General features: G+C 37.2%; 1 protein-coding gene across 1 annotated transcript in view; it reads left to right on the top strand.

Annotated features, from left to right (window-relative positions):
* The window catches only part of CDH4 (cadherin 4), a 1,204,972-nt gene that overhangs the window by 768,913 nt on the left and 419,444 nt on the right, over positions 1–16,615 (top strand). Inside the window, exon 4 of the mRNA XM_007475618.3 lies at positions 11,634–11,810. Within this exon, the coding sequence (XP_007475680.1) occupies positions 11,634–11,810 (177 nt within the window). The remainder of the gene's footprint in view (positions 1–11,633; positions 11,811–16,615) is intronic.

Below are 16,615 nucleotides of genomic sequence, written 5' to 3'. Positions count from 1 at the left end.
AAAGTCCAGGGTGCTTATCTACATCAATTTCCTGGATGATTAGTCAAATTAATGGCTTTATTTCCTATGTTCTTATCATCTGTAACCTGCTTAGCCAATGATCCAAGACCTACCTGATGAGAACAGCCTTGCTTTGCCAATACAATAGAAATGGAGGTTAAAAGTTTTCTAGCCTTTATCTATAGGGTCACAGGTATTTTCATCACCCTTATCCTCAGTCACAAAGGGTATTCTCAGAAAAACAAAAACTGCACTAATTAGTATCTCTTGGAATCAAAATATTCCTAATGTCATGAAGATGAGTACTCACTCACCAATTCATAGGATCATTGATCTAGAGCTGAAAAGGCACATCAGTAGCCATTTAGTTCAACCTCCCCATTATATAAAGAAATTGAGTTATTTGCCCAAGGTCACAAAAGTAGTACTAATTAGAGACAGAATACTACCATCCTTTCAGCTTACCTTAATGGATAATTAAATAAGTTATTGCTCTCTTCCCCCCAAACAAATCACCTGTTGGCCAGCTCTTTGATGACAAAAACCCTCATACGTAGCCAGACTAGCCATAAAACAACACAAAAAAACAGTTTATATCCAAGGCTACTAGAAGTCTAGCTTAGTTGGAGCTTATGCACAGAAGTCTTTGTGGCATTACCCAAAGTGAATGTGATTCCTGTTCTGACATTCCTTTCTCTGCAATGACCATTTTCCCCCCATTTATGCTAACCTTCCGTTGAATAATCAATGCTCACCTATATTTCTGGATCCTCCTTTTGATGATTTTTTTCCCTTGATTTTACTTTAATAAAATTCATCTCCTATGACATACAGTTTGGTGTATTTCATAAAAATGTTGACTTGAAGTCAGGAAAACCTGAGTTCAAATTTTGCCTCAGATGTGACCCTGGGGCAAGACACTTAGCTTCTCTTTGCATCAGTTCCTTCGTCTGAAAAATCAGGATAATAATAGCACCTACCTAACAGGTTTGCTTTAAGGAGACCAAACTGATATAAATTGTGTGAAACTTAGCCACAGGTCCCTCATCTGTGAAATCAGTGTAATAATAGTACTTACTTCACAGAGCTGTTGTAAGGATCAAATGATAAAATTTACATAAAGTGCTTTAAAAAACTTTAGGGCTCTTTACAAATTTTAGATATTATCTATCTCACCTATGTGAAGCAGTGTGGTGTCACGAGCCACCTATAGCCTCAGTTCAAGTCCTGCTTCTGACACATAATGGCTGTGTTACCCGGCACAAGTCACTTAATCTCTTAGTCCTCCAGGCTGTAACATTACAGATCTGCAGATCTGCATTGGTAGATGGAATTTCCACACTGGCAACTCTCTACCCCAATTAAGTCACCAGTCTGAACCAAATCAATCAGACTCAGATGTATTTATATTGACTGAGGTGTGGAAAAGAGAAACCACCACCACTCACTTCACAGGAGAAGCCAACAGACTTTATATAGCTCTCTTTGTTGAGTCGCTCTGATTTGATACTGCCTGGTCTGGAATCCTGTGAATCTTGTGAAACCAGTCAAAGCATCTATTTCCTTCTTACCCAAACGTGTTTGACACTGGTTACTAAAGTCTCTTATATTATCAGTTTTTGCAAATTAAAACTGCAGGCTGTTCCTAGTCTCAACAAGCTTTTGTCTCTTAGCCTTATAAGTTCTAATGATTGTACTGCCAATCATGAAAAATTATAGATTTCACTTGGGACTATCCTGAAGAGCGACTTTCTGCAGTAATGAAAGCTGATGATTACCTTTTGGGAGAGGTGAGGGTGGCGCAATGTAGAGCAAATTCCTTGAAGCTGACATAGATTATCATCAACTCACCTTGATTAGGAAGAGGTTTCAGAAAGCAGATATAACAATGCTGGGTTGCAATTCCCAAGGGAAGCCACCTTGAAGAAGTCTCCTGAAACTACACTTATTGAGTCACTAAAGTTAATATTTATGCTGCTTTCTTAAACCATGGTGAATTTCAGAATCTAAAGCATAATAGAACGTGTGCTGGATTTGGGACAAGAGGAACCAGGTTCACATCTTACTCCACACCTGTAAAATGAAGGTGTCAGGCTAGATTTTCTCAAAGCTTCTTTCTAGCTCCAAGTCTAGGAAAAGGTGGGCATGGTTTCCCTCATTTAATATCAAATGAAAAGATTAATATCTGTCCTAAGAACTTACAGACAGCTCACTGACTCTGTTGGTTATGAATGGATGTATTTTTTTTAAGCTATTTGTTCCTATGTTCAGTACATATCATTTGGAATTTGAGAACTATGGAGCCGGAGGTAATTTTTAATGAATCACAGAAGTCTTCTCTCCACTGTGTAAAAGAGATATTTCTTTCAGTTGCCCTAAACTTGCCTCTATTAGATAGTGTGGTATAATGAGTATGGGGCTGATCTTGTAGTCAGGAAGTCCTGGGTTCAAGTTTCATTTTGGCTATGTGAGGATGAATAAGTCACAGCCTTTTACTTTCCCTGGGTTAATCTCTAAATGTGGCATAGTAGAAACACCATTAGTTAAGGGGAAGCTGTAGTACAGTTCATAAAGTGCCAGACCTGGAGTTGGGAAGACCTGGATTCAAATCTGACCTCATAACATTTCCTAGGTGTGTGACCTTGGGCAATCTTTTAATTCCAATTGCCTAGCCCTTGCCACTTTAATGTCTTAGAATTAATACTAACACAGAAGATAAGGGTGAGGAAGGAAGGAAGGAAGGAAGGAAGGAAGGAAGGAAGGAAGGAAGGAAGGAAGGAAGGAAGGAAGGAAGGAAGGAAGGAAGGAAGGAAGGAAGGAAGGAAGGAAGGAAGGAAGGAAGGAAGGAAGGAAGGAAGGAGGGAACAAGAGGGAAGAGGAGGGAGGGAGAGAGAACATTTATTATAGAGTCAGAGGACTTAGATTCAAATTACACATGTAATTATTACTCATGTGATCTTGGACAAGTTACTTATCCTTTCTGGTCCTCGTTTCCCTTTGGTATAAAATGAGGATGTTGGACTAGATAACATCTACATTCTGTTCCATCTCCAAAATCTATCATGTATGATCACTGTAACTCACAAAGAAGTTGTTGGTCTGCATCATCAGATTTGGGCAGCTGGGTAATGCAGTGGAGAGAGGGTAGAGCCTGGAGTCAAAAAGACCTGAGATAAAATCCAGCCTCATATACTTCCTGGCTATATGACCCTGGGGCCTAACTTCTGTTTGCCTCAATTTTCCGATCTGTGAAATTAGGGTAAAGGTAGAAGCTACCCCTCAGTACTGTGAGAACCTCTGGGTTGTTGTGAGGACCAAATGATATTTGTAAAGTCTTTTGTAAAGTACAGTGTCTGGCAGATGGGAGGTGTTAACTATTATCATGATTATTTGTTGTTGTTTAGTTGTTTCAGTCATGCCTGACTCTTTGTGACCCCATTTGGGGTTTTATTTGCAAAGATACTAGGATGGTTTGCTGCTTTCTTCTCCATCTCGTTTTACAAACAAGGAACTGAGTCAAGAGACACAGTTGGTATCAGGCCAGATTTGAAGACAAGTCTTCCTTACTCCAGGACCAGTATTCTATCCACTGTACCACCTAGCTGTCCTAGAGAAGCCCAAAAGATGACAGGGTTTTTAATAGATTGAGAGTTGGTTTTGGAGTCAGGTAGATCTGAGTTCTTTTTCCATTTCAGCCATTTATTAGTTGTTTCCCCAGGTATTTTGCCTACCTGTCTGAGTCTCAATTCCTTATCTATAAAATGAACAAGTTGAACTAGATAATTTCTAGGACCTTTCTATCTTTAAATGGATGATCCCAACGCCATTTATTTTTAAACCCTTACTTTCCATATTAGAATCAATAAGAAGAATTGGTTCCAAGGCAGAAGAGTGGTAAGGGCTAGGCAATAGGGCTTAAGTGACTTGCCCAGAGTCACACAATTAAGAAGTCTGAGACTAGATTTGAACCCAGCACCATCCCATCAGTTGGCCTAGCTCTCAGTTCACTAAGCCACATAGTTGTTCCCTTCCATGACCTTTTTAGCTGTGCCTTTTGATTTTTAAAACTATAATTCTGTGACCTGCAGACATTATTCATCTGTTTACACTGCATAAAAAATCTTTAATCATGGCAACCAAGCAAAAAAGTTCCCTATTGAACTGCATTATACTTTCTCCAGGTTTAGTGGGAGTTCCCAGGTTATTTGTAGTTCTCTCTTAAGTGTCATGACCAAATATTTTAAAGGTCAATCCATTTACTTTATGATATATTAACAGATGTTAATACATGCATGCATAATATAAATTTATAATAAATTTAGTTATTCTCCATATAGTTTTGGGGAGAAAGTTTAGTTATCTTCTCTCTCTTATATTCTTCTTTCTTTCTTTTTTTGAGAAAGAGAGATAATTTAAAACCTGCCCCAGGTCAGTTTTACATTATTCATCCCTTACTTATGAATGATGATGGAAGAGAAATGCCTGAGCTTTTCCCTAATATTGAGTAGTCTCTGCCGACTTCACCTAAAAGTCATATTCAATTACCTTCATAATCATACACACAGAGCAGTCCCCCATTACATGAGGAGCAAGACCTGGAAGAGGAACGTAGCTGCTCTGGTTAAAATAAAATAAAATAAAACAGTATGTCTAATAAGGAAAGGATGATTGGAGGAGAGCTTAGGAAGTGCACAGAGATTTCTCTTTGGTTATGCAATGGGGAAACTCATGGTAGAGAAAATATGTTGAGTGAAGCAATTTTTCTATGAATTCTGCAATTGGTACTTCATGTAGATGGGAAAGATGGCCATTTGATTGGGGGCAGCAATTTATTGTGTCCCCTAGACTTCATTTCATTAATCACTTGTTCTTCCAAAATTATTGGTGCCAATGTTAAAATGTTCTTAAACATGCCAAGTTTCTTATCTTCTTACCAGTATGTACATGGGACTAGGTTCTCCCACCAAGGGAGAACAGGAAGCCACAAGCTGTGTGCCTTATCAGTCATGCAGAGAACTCGAGGATAATTAAAGAACATCTACCAGGGGAGAAAGTCATCACCTTATAGTATTATAAGCATAACTTATCCAACACTGAGTACAATTGATTAAGACCCAGTGGGAAGAGAGGCCCTGAAGTGAGAAACTCTGTCTAAAGAGACTTGAGAATGGGAAAAATTCAATGTGAGGATTTTTTTTTTCTTTTTGCTTAACTATACCCATTGGTTAAAAGAAAGATGTTTTTTTAGAAGGGGAGGTAGAGAATTGAGGAAAGAAGAGAATAGTGATGATGCAAAAAAATGACGAGGCTCAATTAAGTGAATAGAATGGAAGGAGGTTCAGAGGGAAACTCAGGTGAGACAGCTTTGGAACTAGAGTGCTCAGCATATTATAGGTGTGTAGTCTTATGGACAATCCTCTTTTTTCCATTTTATATATTAGGAAATGCTCATATTAGCTGATGTTTATCAAATTCAAATTAACAAAATATTATATTAAAAAAACAAAGAATGGGCCCTATTAAGAGCTATATAAATGAGGACTTCTTCTCTGAACCTGTAACCAAAAAAAAAAAAAAAAACCAAACCTGTACTTTTATGAGAATGGAGGCACCTTGAGGATAATGGCTATGCCAATTTTTATATTATTGACCCCAGCCCCTAGCCCAGTACACAGTGCATAGCAGGTGATTATTAATGACCTGTTTTTAGGTAAATTTAGGTTTTTAAGTAAAATTTATGTAAAAAATTACTAAATTAAATTGATTAAAATTTTTTATCTACCTTAGACTATAGTGAGTTTTGTAAAAATCAAAGAATTCATAGAAGGAAGTTAAATATCATAGTAGCTAGATTGTTGAACTTAGATTTAAGATGAACTGAGTTTAAATCCTGCATCAGACACTTAGTAGCTATATGATCATGATCCATATGATCCTAAGCAAGTTACTTACCTCTTTCAGGTTCAGTTTCCTCAACTGCAAAAAATCAAATGAGATAGCATATATATGGTATTTTGTAAACCTTAATGAATTATATAATTGCTAGCTATTATTATTGTTTTTATCATCATCATCTTAAATGTCAGAGATAAGAAAGAGCTTAGAGCTTTACTCCTAGCTTTACTAAATCTCAGAGAAGTAAAATGTCTAAAGATGTGTGGCAAATCAGGACCAGAAACAAAGTCAAGACTGAAAATTGAGTTGAGGTATATAATTCATTATCAATATCCATAAAACTTCTTTTCACTCTTTTTGAAATACTATCTACCTGAAATCCTGATCTATCTACAAACAGGGTCCACTATGTAGTTGTATACATGCAGGAATCTTGAATATCTCATTGGTGGATCACATTAGGCCAGATTTTTGTTGCAAATCTGGCTATAAATCTTCTTCCATATAATCTATACTACATCTGGGTGTGCAAGGTATTTAGGGAGGGCTAGTCCCTTGGATATGAAGGCTTGCTGAGCCCTTTTCAGTGCCCCTCATTCATCTAATTCTCACTTGTGGCTTCAAGAAGCTGTAGTATGTCCAGTGGCCACACTTTGGCAAAACTATGTCAGTGGTCCTGTCTGAACCAAAAGACAAACATTGACATTACAATTGGATTTCATCATATACCAAGAACTTCTGTCTTATAGTCAATTCATATCATTCCTTCTACCCAATATAACTGAAAGTCTTTGATTTCTGGCAGTCTCATATTCCAAATCTGGCTATAACTTATCTGTAACTCCTCTTAAAAACAGCATCATGGCTGGGTTCTATGAATACATATCCTTATAAATTTTCTTTTCTTTCAATATCAGAGAACATTTTTCCTCCAGTATTCTAACTAGCTCCTCATGTCACACCCACCTCTAAACCAATATTGCCTCACCTCTATTCCTAACCATCCATTTCCACTATCCATTGTGGATACATCTCTCCCTGAGCTGTAGCAAACTGAAGAATTAAAAGTGTGCTACAAAATAAAGGAGATCAGTGAACACTGCCCTACAAATAATGATTGCCGAGGGACAAACTCTTCAGCCTGAAATTCAAAACCATCTATCATTGAATTTTGTTGATGTGCAGTTTTTCAATCCTGTCCAAGTCTTTGTGACCCCATGGACCATAACTCTCCCAAGGATTTTCTTGGCAAGGACACTGAAGTGGTTTGCCATTTCCTTCTTCAGCAGATCCAGTGAATCCTTTGGTTAGGTGATCAGAAATTAAGTAACTTGCTCAGGGTCATATAGCTAGGAGGTGTCTGAAGTTGTCTTCCTAACTCCAGACCCAGCACTCTATCCAATTGGTCATATCAACAAGTTATACTTCCCAGGTATTTTATTGTTTTTTTAAAATATGTTTTTTAATTCTTTTTTAAAATATAATCATAATTGTCCCCAGTAATCTTTCCACTCTCCCACTCAGAAAGCCATCCCATATAACAAATAGTATTTTTAAAAGGGTGGGGGAATCTGTAAAATTGATCGACACATTGAGAAGTCCAAAAACATGTACAATGTACAACACCTGTGGACTTTCCACCTCTTCAAAGGGGTGGGTGGAGTGAGTCCTCTCATTTCTTTTCTTTTAAATTAGTATGCAAATTATTATTCATTGATTACATTTTAGCAGTCTATCATATTGACATTCTATTTTAGGTCAGCTGCTTCTTTGCGACATTTTGAGAGGCCATAAGTTTCCTCCAAATCATGAAGGTAGCCTGAAGGCATATTACTCTCACAACATGTGGCTTCTCTGGTCAGAGTCCATGGTATTTTCTTGGCACAAGTGTCCCATTTTCTTCCTGACCTTTGCTTCCAGCCATCAGTCATCTCTTATTGTCCATATTATGTTTGTCCACTGACTATGCTTTTTTTCATGCAACTTTAAAATGTCATTTTAGAGGCCAACACAGAGAAAAAGTAAATGACACAATGCCCAAGGAAACCCATTTGGTATAATGAATCCCAATACCAAATTTTATCATTGAATTTGGAAGCCTTAATATGTTAGTCCTATAAAATTTAATCTAAAACTGCATCAGCTCTCTCTGTGGACCTAAAGAACAACTCAAAAAGAACCATAGATATCTTCCTCCCCCCCCATTTAATTGAACAAACTTTCTAAAAAGATAAAGTGATATTTTTTCTCAGCTTTCTGCCCCAGCAATTGTTTTCTTAATTTTGAAAAACTTGCTGAGAATTGCAGAGTTGTTGCATTGAGAGTTTTATTTTTTTTTAAGTATAAAGGTTACATACAAATCATTAGCTGTCATTCACTTGTTATTTTCCATAAAATCCAAAGCATAGGAATCCAGTGGGGGAAAATCAGCAGGTGTCATCTGTTGAAAAATATTTTAAAGAGAAAACTGTAAGCATTAGTTATAATTAGTATAATTAGCTTCAGTGTTTATATTGCTTATCCTGAATGGGCCCAAGTTTGTTCCATGTTCAAAGGAATATTCTAGTTTTAAAGGGATATTTGTTAATTGTTGACATTCTTTTCTCTGCTCTTCCAGAGAAGTTGGTGCATATTTTAGGCAGAAGACTGAGCAGGTCTGGCATTTATTTTCACCAGATTTTGTTATTACATTTGTCTCACAGCTTTAAAATAGTAGCAAATATGTGCAATTTATTTAAACAACACAAGAGAAATTAATGCCATGAGAATTCATCTTCAGCAAATGAAGATAAAGAAGCCCGCTCCTTTCATATGCAGTTGCTTTAAAGCCTTTCTGAAATTCTGAGTAGGAGACTTGAAGCTCTCCAGCCTATGGGTGCTACTGCAGATTCACACTATCAGGAGAGATTAATCAGGTCATCTCTGCCAACTCACCTGCTGAGATATATTCTATAAAACTGAAGAAGGCCAGTGCTATCATACTGCCCCTGGCACTGAGATATTGTCTATCCCAAGAAGCAATATTATCAGACTAATCCTGAAGCCTTGCAATCTGTATTATTTCCAGGGTCATTTCTAGTTCAGACTCATTCCACTATAAAAACTCCATAAAGCGAGAATTGCTTGACTCTGATCTAAGAATTGTACTCTCAGTAAGCCACTTGAGCAATCAAAATTAACCCACATCCATTCCCAAAAGTCAGTGCACCTGGGAGGGAGGCACACTTATGTCTTTCTTATGAGTTGGAGAGGGTCCTGATGCAAAGATTCTTGCAAGTTTGAAAAGGTGTCCCAGAAGTTCACTCACTGACTTCCTGTATTCTCTTTATTGTGACTTTTAAATCTAAACCATAGGCAATACCATTGGTCCTCATAATAAAATATTCATTTTCTTCTTTTTCATTCCAGCATCCTAGAACACCTATTGTAATAGCATTTTTTTCATAAAGATGTCTTGAATCTGCATTAAATATGAGTCAATTTAGAAACAGAGCAGTCTGTAATAGAAAGCCATGCAAGCTTATAGACCTAAGTTCTAATTTTCAACTTTCATTTGTCTAATTAGTATGGGAAACTCATATTCTTTTTGCCTCAGTTTCCTTTTCTGTTAAATATTGATAATGTCTGCCCAGGCAACCATATTATCCTAAGAATGAAGCATCATAGAATTGTAAATTTAGAATTGAATGAGACTCCAGAAGCCATTGAAACCAACATTCTTTTTTTATAGATGAAAAAACTGAGGCACAAAGAGAGTAAGTGACCTTCCCATACAGCTAGTGTCTTGAGTGGGAAGTGAACCTAAGCTTTCCCAACTTCAAGCCCAGTGCCCTTTATATTACCCCCATATTTTCTGTTACCCAAAGGATCAAATGAGATAGCATTTGTAAAATTATCTGATAAGCATAAAGCACTATGTAAATGGGAAGGGATATTATTTGATTTTTATCTTCCATCTTCACTTCTCTTTTATTACCAACGAAGAGCCCCAGCCAATAGATCGTTTTGTTGCCCTCCCAACCCTTTCATAATATCTAGGGCTTCAACACAAATATTTCCTGGTGCCTTTTGTCTTTACTGCATAGCCATTTCTGGCTAGAATGTCTTCCTCTTTCCATCTATCTGTCAATTGAGCCCTGCTGCATAACATAGAAAACCAATTAAGAATAATTAAGAAGACAATCACTATGTCTAGCAATATATGCAACATTCTGTTCCTATGGTCCCCATGTTTCAAATGTCATTTTCAGATTGCTCCCTCAAACTCTTTGAACACTGGGTATAATGCTAGAACTTCTGGTGCATCTTGGTGGGAAGGGACTTTGCATATGATTCACTTTTCAGAATTTGCCGCTAAAACATTTAACAAGAATGCCAAATGCTGTTAGAAAGGTGATTTTCTTGATTCTCACCTGACTGTAAACATCTTTAGAGCTTTTGCCACTGCTTTAGGGTGAAAGAAGGTATGCAAAGCAATGCAGATATAATCTGTAGTGCAGAAGGAAACACATTGTAGAGAAAAGGTAACACTGCTTCTAAAATTAGGCATGGCAAGTTCACAGAACAGGCTAGAAATGTATTTTTTCCTTCGCTTAGTTACTCTCAGTATCTTGTTGATTAATCATTAGTCAATATCTATTAGTCCTGCTTTAAAGAGATATTTGTATAGTGTCATATTTCCATAGAAATTAAGAGCACCATGAAGGATGCACAAGTCTAACTCATCTTTTATAAACTAGGGGGTGGATAATGACCTGTGGGAAGCCTTTCAGTTCCTTATGCTCTCTAATTAGTAATCACTGTAAATTTTAACATGAAGACTTTCAGTGAAGGATTCAAAATGGAAAGACATCTGAAAGCCTGGACAGTAGCTAGGGTGGATGAGGACTATCTAGGAAGAATTCGCAGTAGATGCCTTTGTAAGAATGTATATTATTAGAATACTTTTTTAGTTGAATTCCTGGGGTCATTGTGTCCATGTAGTCTTAAGGTTTCAGTTCTACTTCTTTTATATCTCTGGAATTGACTCTGAACTCTGATAATGCTGGGATCAGAGGAGCAAAGATTTAGAGCCAGAATGGAATTCAGATGTCATCTAGTTCCAGCCTTTTGTTTTATTGGGAAGAAAACTGAGATTCAAGGAGATAAAAACAACTTCTTTGAAGTCACCCAGGTAGAAAGTAGAAAAGCTGAATTTTGGACCAAGATGCTCTGACTCTAAATCTAGCACTCTTAGTACCATGCTTCTAGCATCCACAGTTTGACCTTCTTCATTCTGCTTTTGCATTTACAGAACAAAACTATTTTCTAACTCTGGACATATTGGAGAGTAGGTATGATGGAAGTGCAACCATATGTCTAGTAGATTCTCATAAACTTCTCCTAGTTTGAACATCTCATCTTCTTTCAAAAGTCTGCCCTTATCATAATAGCACCCATGAATTCTAGAAAATCACTTTCTCAATGGTTTATCCAACCATATTGACAACTAGGAAATAATTATATATCATACCCCCTTGAAAAAAATCTTTGATTTAGTTTTCTGTGGACCAATAATAGCACATGAATTTTCTACATAGAGATTTTCCACGGAACTGTGTAATGACATACAAATAGTCTTAACAAGTGTTTGGAAGCTTTAGGGGTTAGGCTGGAAAATACTTCCTCTGTACCATTTTCTCATAATGATTTTTTTCTCTCCCTTTCTTTCATTCCCCACTCTACCAAAACAACAACAGCAAAAAGGGAAGAAGAGTACATCACTGGAAATTATGCAGCCACCAAATGATATGCTGTTACCCTGGCCCCAACATCAGAATTCCAATGGACTGAGAAGACAAAAGAGGGACTGGGTCATTCCACCAATCAATGTCCCAGAAAATTCCCGTGGTCCTTTCCCACAACAGCTTGTGAGGGTAAGTGGATTTTAATAAATATATTCTGGGATAAAATCGCCTCACAGTTCTGGACAGGAGGTGGAGAGTTCACATCCTGATGTTGACTTCTTTTTCAAATTGGCTTGAACCTGGCTAGAGGAAGTGTCTGTATTCTTCTCTTTGAAAATATGTTTCATTTTCCAGCAAAAAGTTGTGTTCTGTGAAGTAGGAAAAACTCAAAGTGGAAAATAGTATATGTCAAGCCCTTCTGATTGACTAAGCCATGATAATTTCCTGAGTAATCTCTAAGCCATTTTAATAACATATGGAAGGGGTCACTTGTAAAGCTCGGACCAGGTCCCATGACCTGCATGTGGCTATCTTATAATCTTGCCCCTTCTACCATAAATAAGCTGTTGTCCATTAAAACTGATTACAACTTTGCAATTATGAGGTTGCATCACACAAAGAGATGAACCAAAAATTAAGTTGCTACAGTGGATATTTGAATAAAATACAAGTGTTTGCTGAGCTGGTGTTCTTCAAGTTCTCCCACCATGGTGTTTCTTTCCTTGGGGGAAAAGTAATTCATTTTACATATTTATTTTTCAATAACCAAGTCCATTGACTAGCATTTTCTTCCTCCCTTTGAAGAAAATTGCATCCTAATCTCAACAATAATTTGACAAAATGATGGTGAGGATCCCATTAAGTAATTTCCATCCATTGTGACGAAATTTACCTCACTCGTCTTGAAACCATGGTGCCATGGATTATTATGAATAAATCATTCTGTAATGATTTGATGCTTTTTTTGTTTCTTATTTCCTTTCAACTTGAAAAGATGACGTTGGTTGTTTAAAATTCAGAGAAGGACATAAAAGAAAGGGGCATAATTTTTGAACATATTCCTTCCTCCTCCAGAAAATATCATCTACATATCTAACTAAATATCCAACAGAATCAAACTACAGTTACCCCAAAATCTTAAAAAAATAATCATGTTAGAAAGGATGATTGCTTTTAACATAATTATAAGAAGTATCAATAGTTTCAGTAATTAAATCAAGACAATGTTATGCTTTGGATATAAAAGTTATGCTTTTATACCCTAAAAGCAATCGGACTCTAAATTGTCTCCTGGCTAGTTTCTTACTGTGTTGGCCATGCTCTCTGGCCACAATCTCTATTTCCCTGTCATCACTTTGGACAGTCCCTTGGGATGATAATTCTGATAGTTAAATTTTCATCTTAGCTTGCCTAGGACTAGGCTTCAATGTCATCTCCTCTTCATACTGTTGTGAAATTCTGGCCCCTTCACCATTGTTGGCTGTCTTCCACCATTAAAATGTAGGCTCCTTAAGGATACGAAATGTCTTGTTTGCTTTTTGCAACTCCATTGCTCAGCACATTGCCTCACATATAAGGGCTTAGTAAATGTTTGTTCTATGTAAATATGTATGTACCTATCTATGATTATTATACCAAGGAGTCAGAAAACCTGGGTTCAAATTCTGCATTCTGACACCTAATAATAATATAAATATTAATACTACTTCTAATAATAGTATTATTAGTAGCTACCATTTTATATAATATGTATGTGTCAAGTCATGCGAAACTCTATAAATATGATTTCATTTGATCCTCACAACAACCTTGGAAATAAGTGCTCTTATATCTCTCTTTTAATGTTAAGAAAACTCAGGCAAGCAGAGGTTAAGTGATGAGTCATTCAGACTAGTCCAAAGTCACTCAAATAATAAATATCTGAGGCTGGATTTGAAATCTGTTCATCCTTACTCCAAGTCCAGTACTCTATCCATTGGACTACCTAGCTGCTAGCTATATGATTTTGTTTAAAGTCCCTAAATATCCCTGGTTTTAGTTTTCATTCATGTAAAATTGTAGAAGTTAGACAAAATGATGTAATTTATCCCTTTGAGTTCTAATTCTTTGACCCATCCACAACCATCTTTCTCTGTTCCCAAGTTTAATAGCTGACCATAAATAAGAATACTATTGTAGAATGGAATTTTTTCTTTAAAAAAATCATAATAGACCATACAGAATCAAACCATACCTAGCCAATTTTATTTACAAACAAGGCCTTTAGGATAGAGAACAACACCGCAGTGGATAGACTTCTAGGCCTGAAATCAGGAGGACTTGAATACAAATCCAACCTCAAACACTTATGAGCTGTGTGATCCTGGACAAGTCTTTCAACTCGGTTTGCCTCAGCTTCTTTACCTGTAAAATGAGCTGGCAAACTACTCCAGGACCCTTGAGAAGAAAACTCCAAATGGGAACATAAAGAATCTAAAAGGACTAAAAACAACAGCAAAAAAATATGCAAAGCAAATACAAAGTAATGGCGGAAATAACTAAAAATATTGGAAGCAATCAATAAAAGCTTTACATAAGAAGTGTCTCTCTTTTTCCCTCTTACAGTAAGCTAAGTTTTCAAAATTTCTGTCCCTTAGGAAAAGACCCAGTACTAGTCCAGTGCTTGTTATGACCCTGCCCATAGAGATCAAAGCCATTCCCAGTGTTCTAATCTGCTGGCTTGATCAGCCTTAGTCATTGCAGCTAGAATGAATGATAGGTAGTTTGGGATCTAGAATCAGACCTAAGTTCAAATGTGGCCTCAGGCACTTACTAGTATGACTCTGGGAAAGTCACTTAAGCTCTGACTATGTCATTTTCTTTATCTATAAAATGGGAATAAAAGCCTCCCAGAGTTGTTGTAAAGAGAAAAATGAGATAACTTTTGTAAAGTGCTTTCCAAACCTTAAAATGCTATGTGAATATTAGTTATTAAATGATGATAATGCTGATGATGTTCCTGGGGTTCCCTTTCCTCCAGACAGCACTACCCTTTTACTGTCTTGCCAGACACTGAGAAAGGCAGGCTAATAAATGAAAAGTGAGAAGAAAAATCCTTGGGCAAAACCTTACTCTATACTTTATAAAGCCATAGGTTCATATGCTTCAATATTATTTTATTCTCCAGCTATTGCTGGATGCTGGTTGACTAGGGTGAAAAATATAGGTTGGTATTTTCTGACCTATTCTCTTCCATCAGTGGGAGGGTGGGGGAAAAAACAGGACAAAGGAAATCATAGCCTTACTTCACATTAAAATGTTGGTGATTCTAGACCTTGCACTGTAGCCTGCGGTACCCAAAAGGAAACATATTCAACTTTTGGTTGAAAATTAGCCACTTTCCATGGTTTGAGATCATCAAACACTTAAATTTCTGTTTGGGCTTAGAACATGGAAAAATATTCAAAATTAATTAATTAAATAAATTTTCAGAATTAAAAAAAATTTTAATTTCTGTTTGGGGAAGTATCACACTATTTTGTTATTTATCTAATCAGACTGAGGAGGTGGGATATTTAAACCAAATCTGAAGAACTCTTAACTAGAGACAGTAGGTACCATAGAAGCTACCCAGTGATTCATTTCTTTATGCTGTTTGTGCTGTCACCATTTCCAAACAGAAAACACAGATGAGGAAGGGGGTTGGTTGGGGGAAAGAAGTATTTTCCCAGAAGTCCATAATGGTATGCGGATGGAGGAATCAGAGCAGGCAGTTACAGCACTGCATAGTGCTGAGAAACTATTACCATAAGCGTGAAACTTCCCTGGGGTGGCTGGTTCTTCTTGTATTTTTATATTTTATGATGTTTTTCTGGTTCAGAGCCCATTTGTCATCTGCAGCCTTGGTCCCCTGACCCACACGATTGCCCCTATAGTGAGGGCTGCCTGAGTGTCGGCATGAGCTCAGGGTTTATCAGTTACATTTTGCTCTGTAATGGCCTGTGAGAAGAGGAGGAGGGAAACAAAGGAAGGTTTTCAAAGATGAGATCCGTGTGCTTATTTCCATCCTCGTAATCTTCACACTGCCCCAGGGGCGCTGGGCTGCCTGATAGATCTAGGTGAACAGTTCTGATTTGATTTCAAACACTCCTGAACATTGGGTGGTGGATTGGGCTCCCATCTGTTCCTACACTAGAGTAGGCAGAGCGCATGAAAGTGGACAGCATTGATCTGAGTCGTGAAGAAAATCTGTGCCAATGAATTTCTGGTGGATGGGTTTCAAAAGCTTTTCAAACCAATAATAGAAGAGGCATCCTGAACTTTCCTTGTCTCCTTTCATCAAAAGACTAGTCTCTGAGCCAGGGCTCTTTTGGATATGTCTTTAGCAAATGGGAATTGCCATGCCTATTATGGCCTCTGTGGAAGAAGATTCACATTTTTCAAATCAAACTCAAGAGTTGTGTTAAAACACAATGGCACCTGGGGTAACCATACATTCTTTTTGTGTTTTTCTGTGCCGATTCTGCTTGTATGTCTATGGGCCCATATGTTGTATGGTGCACAGCAAATGTATATTGGAGATAGAGAAGAAAACAACACAGAAGAGGCTTCTGCTCTTCCATTCCTGCTTTTCATTGTAAGAAGGAAAAAAAAAGAGGAACATTCCATTTCATGGAAGCTGATTAGTTACTTGTCAGTATTTGGGGCAAGGTTGTTCCTGAATGAAGTCTAAATCATAGCAAATGTGAATGCATCTTAATGGGAGTGTGGAGCTGAAAACAGCCCTGCGAAGTTCAGCTGGGATCAGCTGCAATTCTCTGCTCGTTAAAGCATTTCATTCTGATAAAATATGTTAAATGAAAAATGGAGGGGAGGAGAACAGAATCTTCATCCCCAAACCTTGGTTAATTACAGGCTTTTTCCTTCCAAGGAGCATCATGGCTGTTCATATATAGTTGCTCAGCCATGCATAGGGAATGGAAAACATATTTGCAATGAAGATGGCATCCAAAACA

The sequence above is a fragment of the Monodelphis domestica genome, chromosome 1, assembly GCF_027887165.1.
Source record: "Monodelphis domestica isolate mMonDom1 chromosome 1, mMonDom1.pri, whole genome shotgun sequence".
Classification (NCBI taxonomy): Eukaryota; Metazoa; Chordata; class Mammalia; order Didelphimorphia; family Didelphidae; genus Monodelphis; species Monodelphis domestica.
The sequence above is the reverse complement of the archived record's forward strand: the minus strand, read 5'-3'. Positions and strand labels throughout refer to the sequence as shown.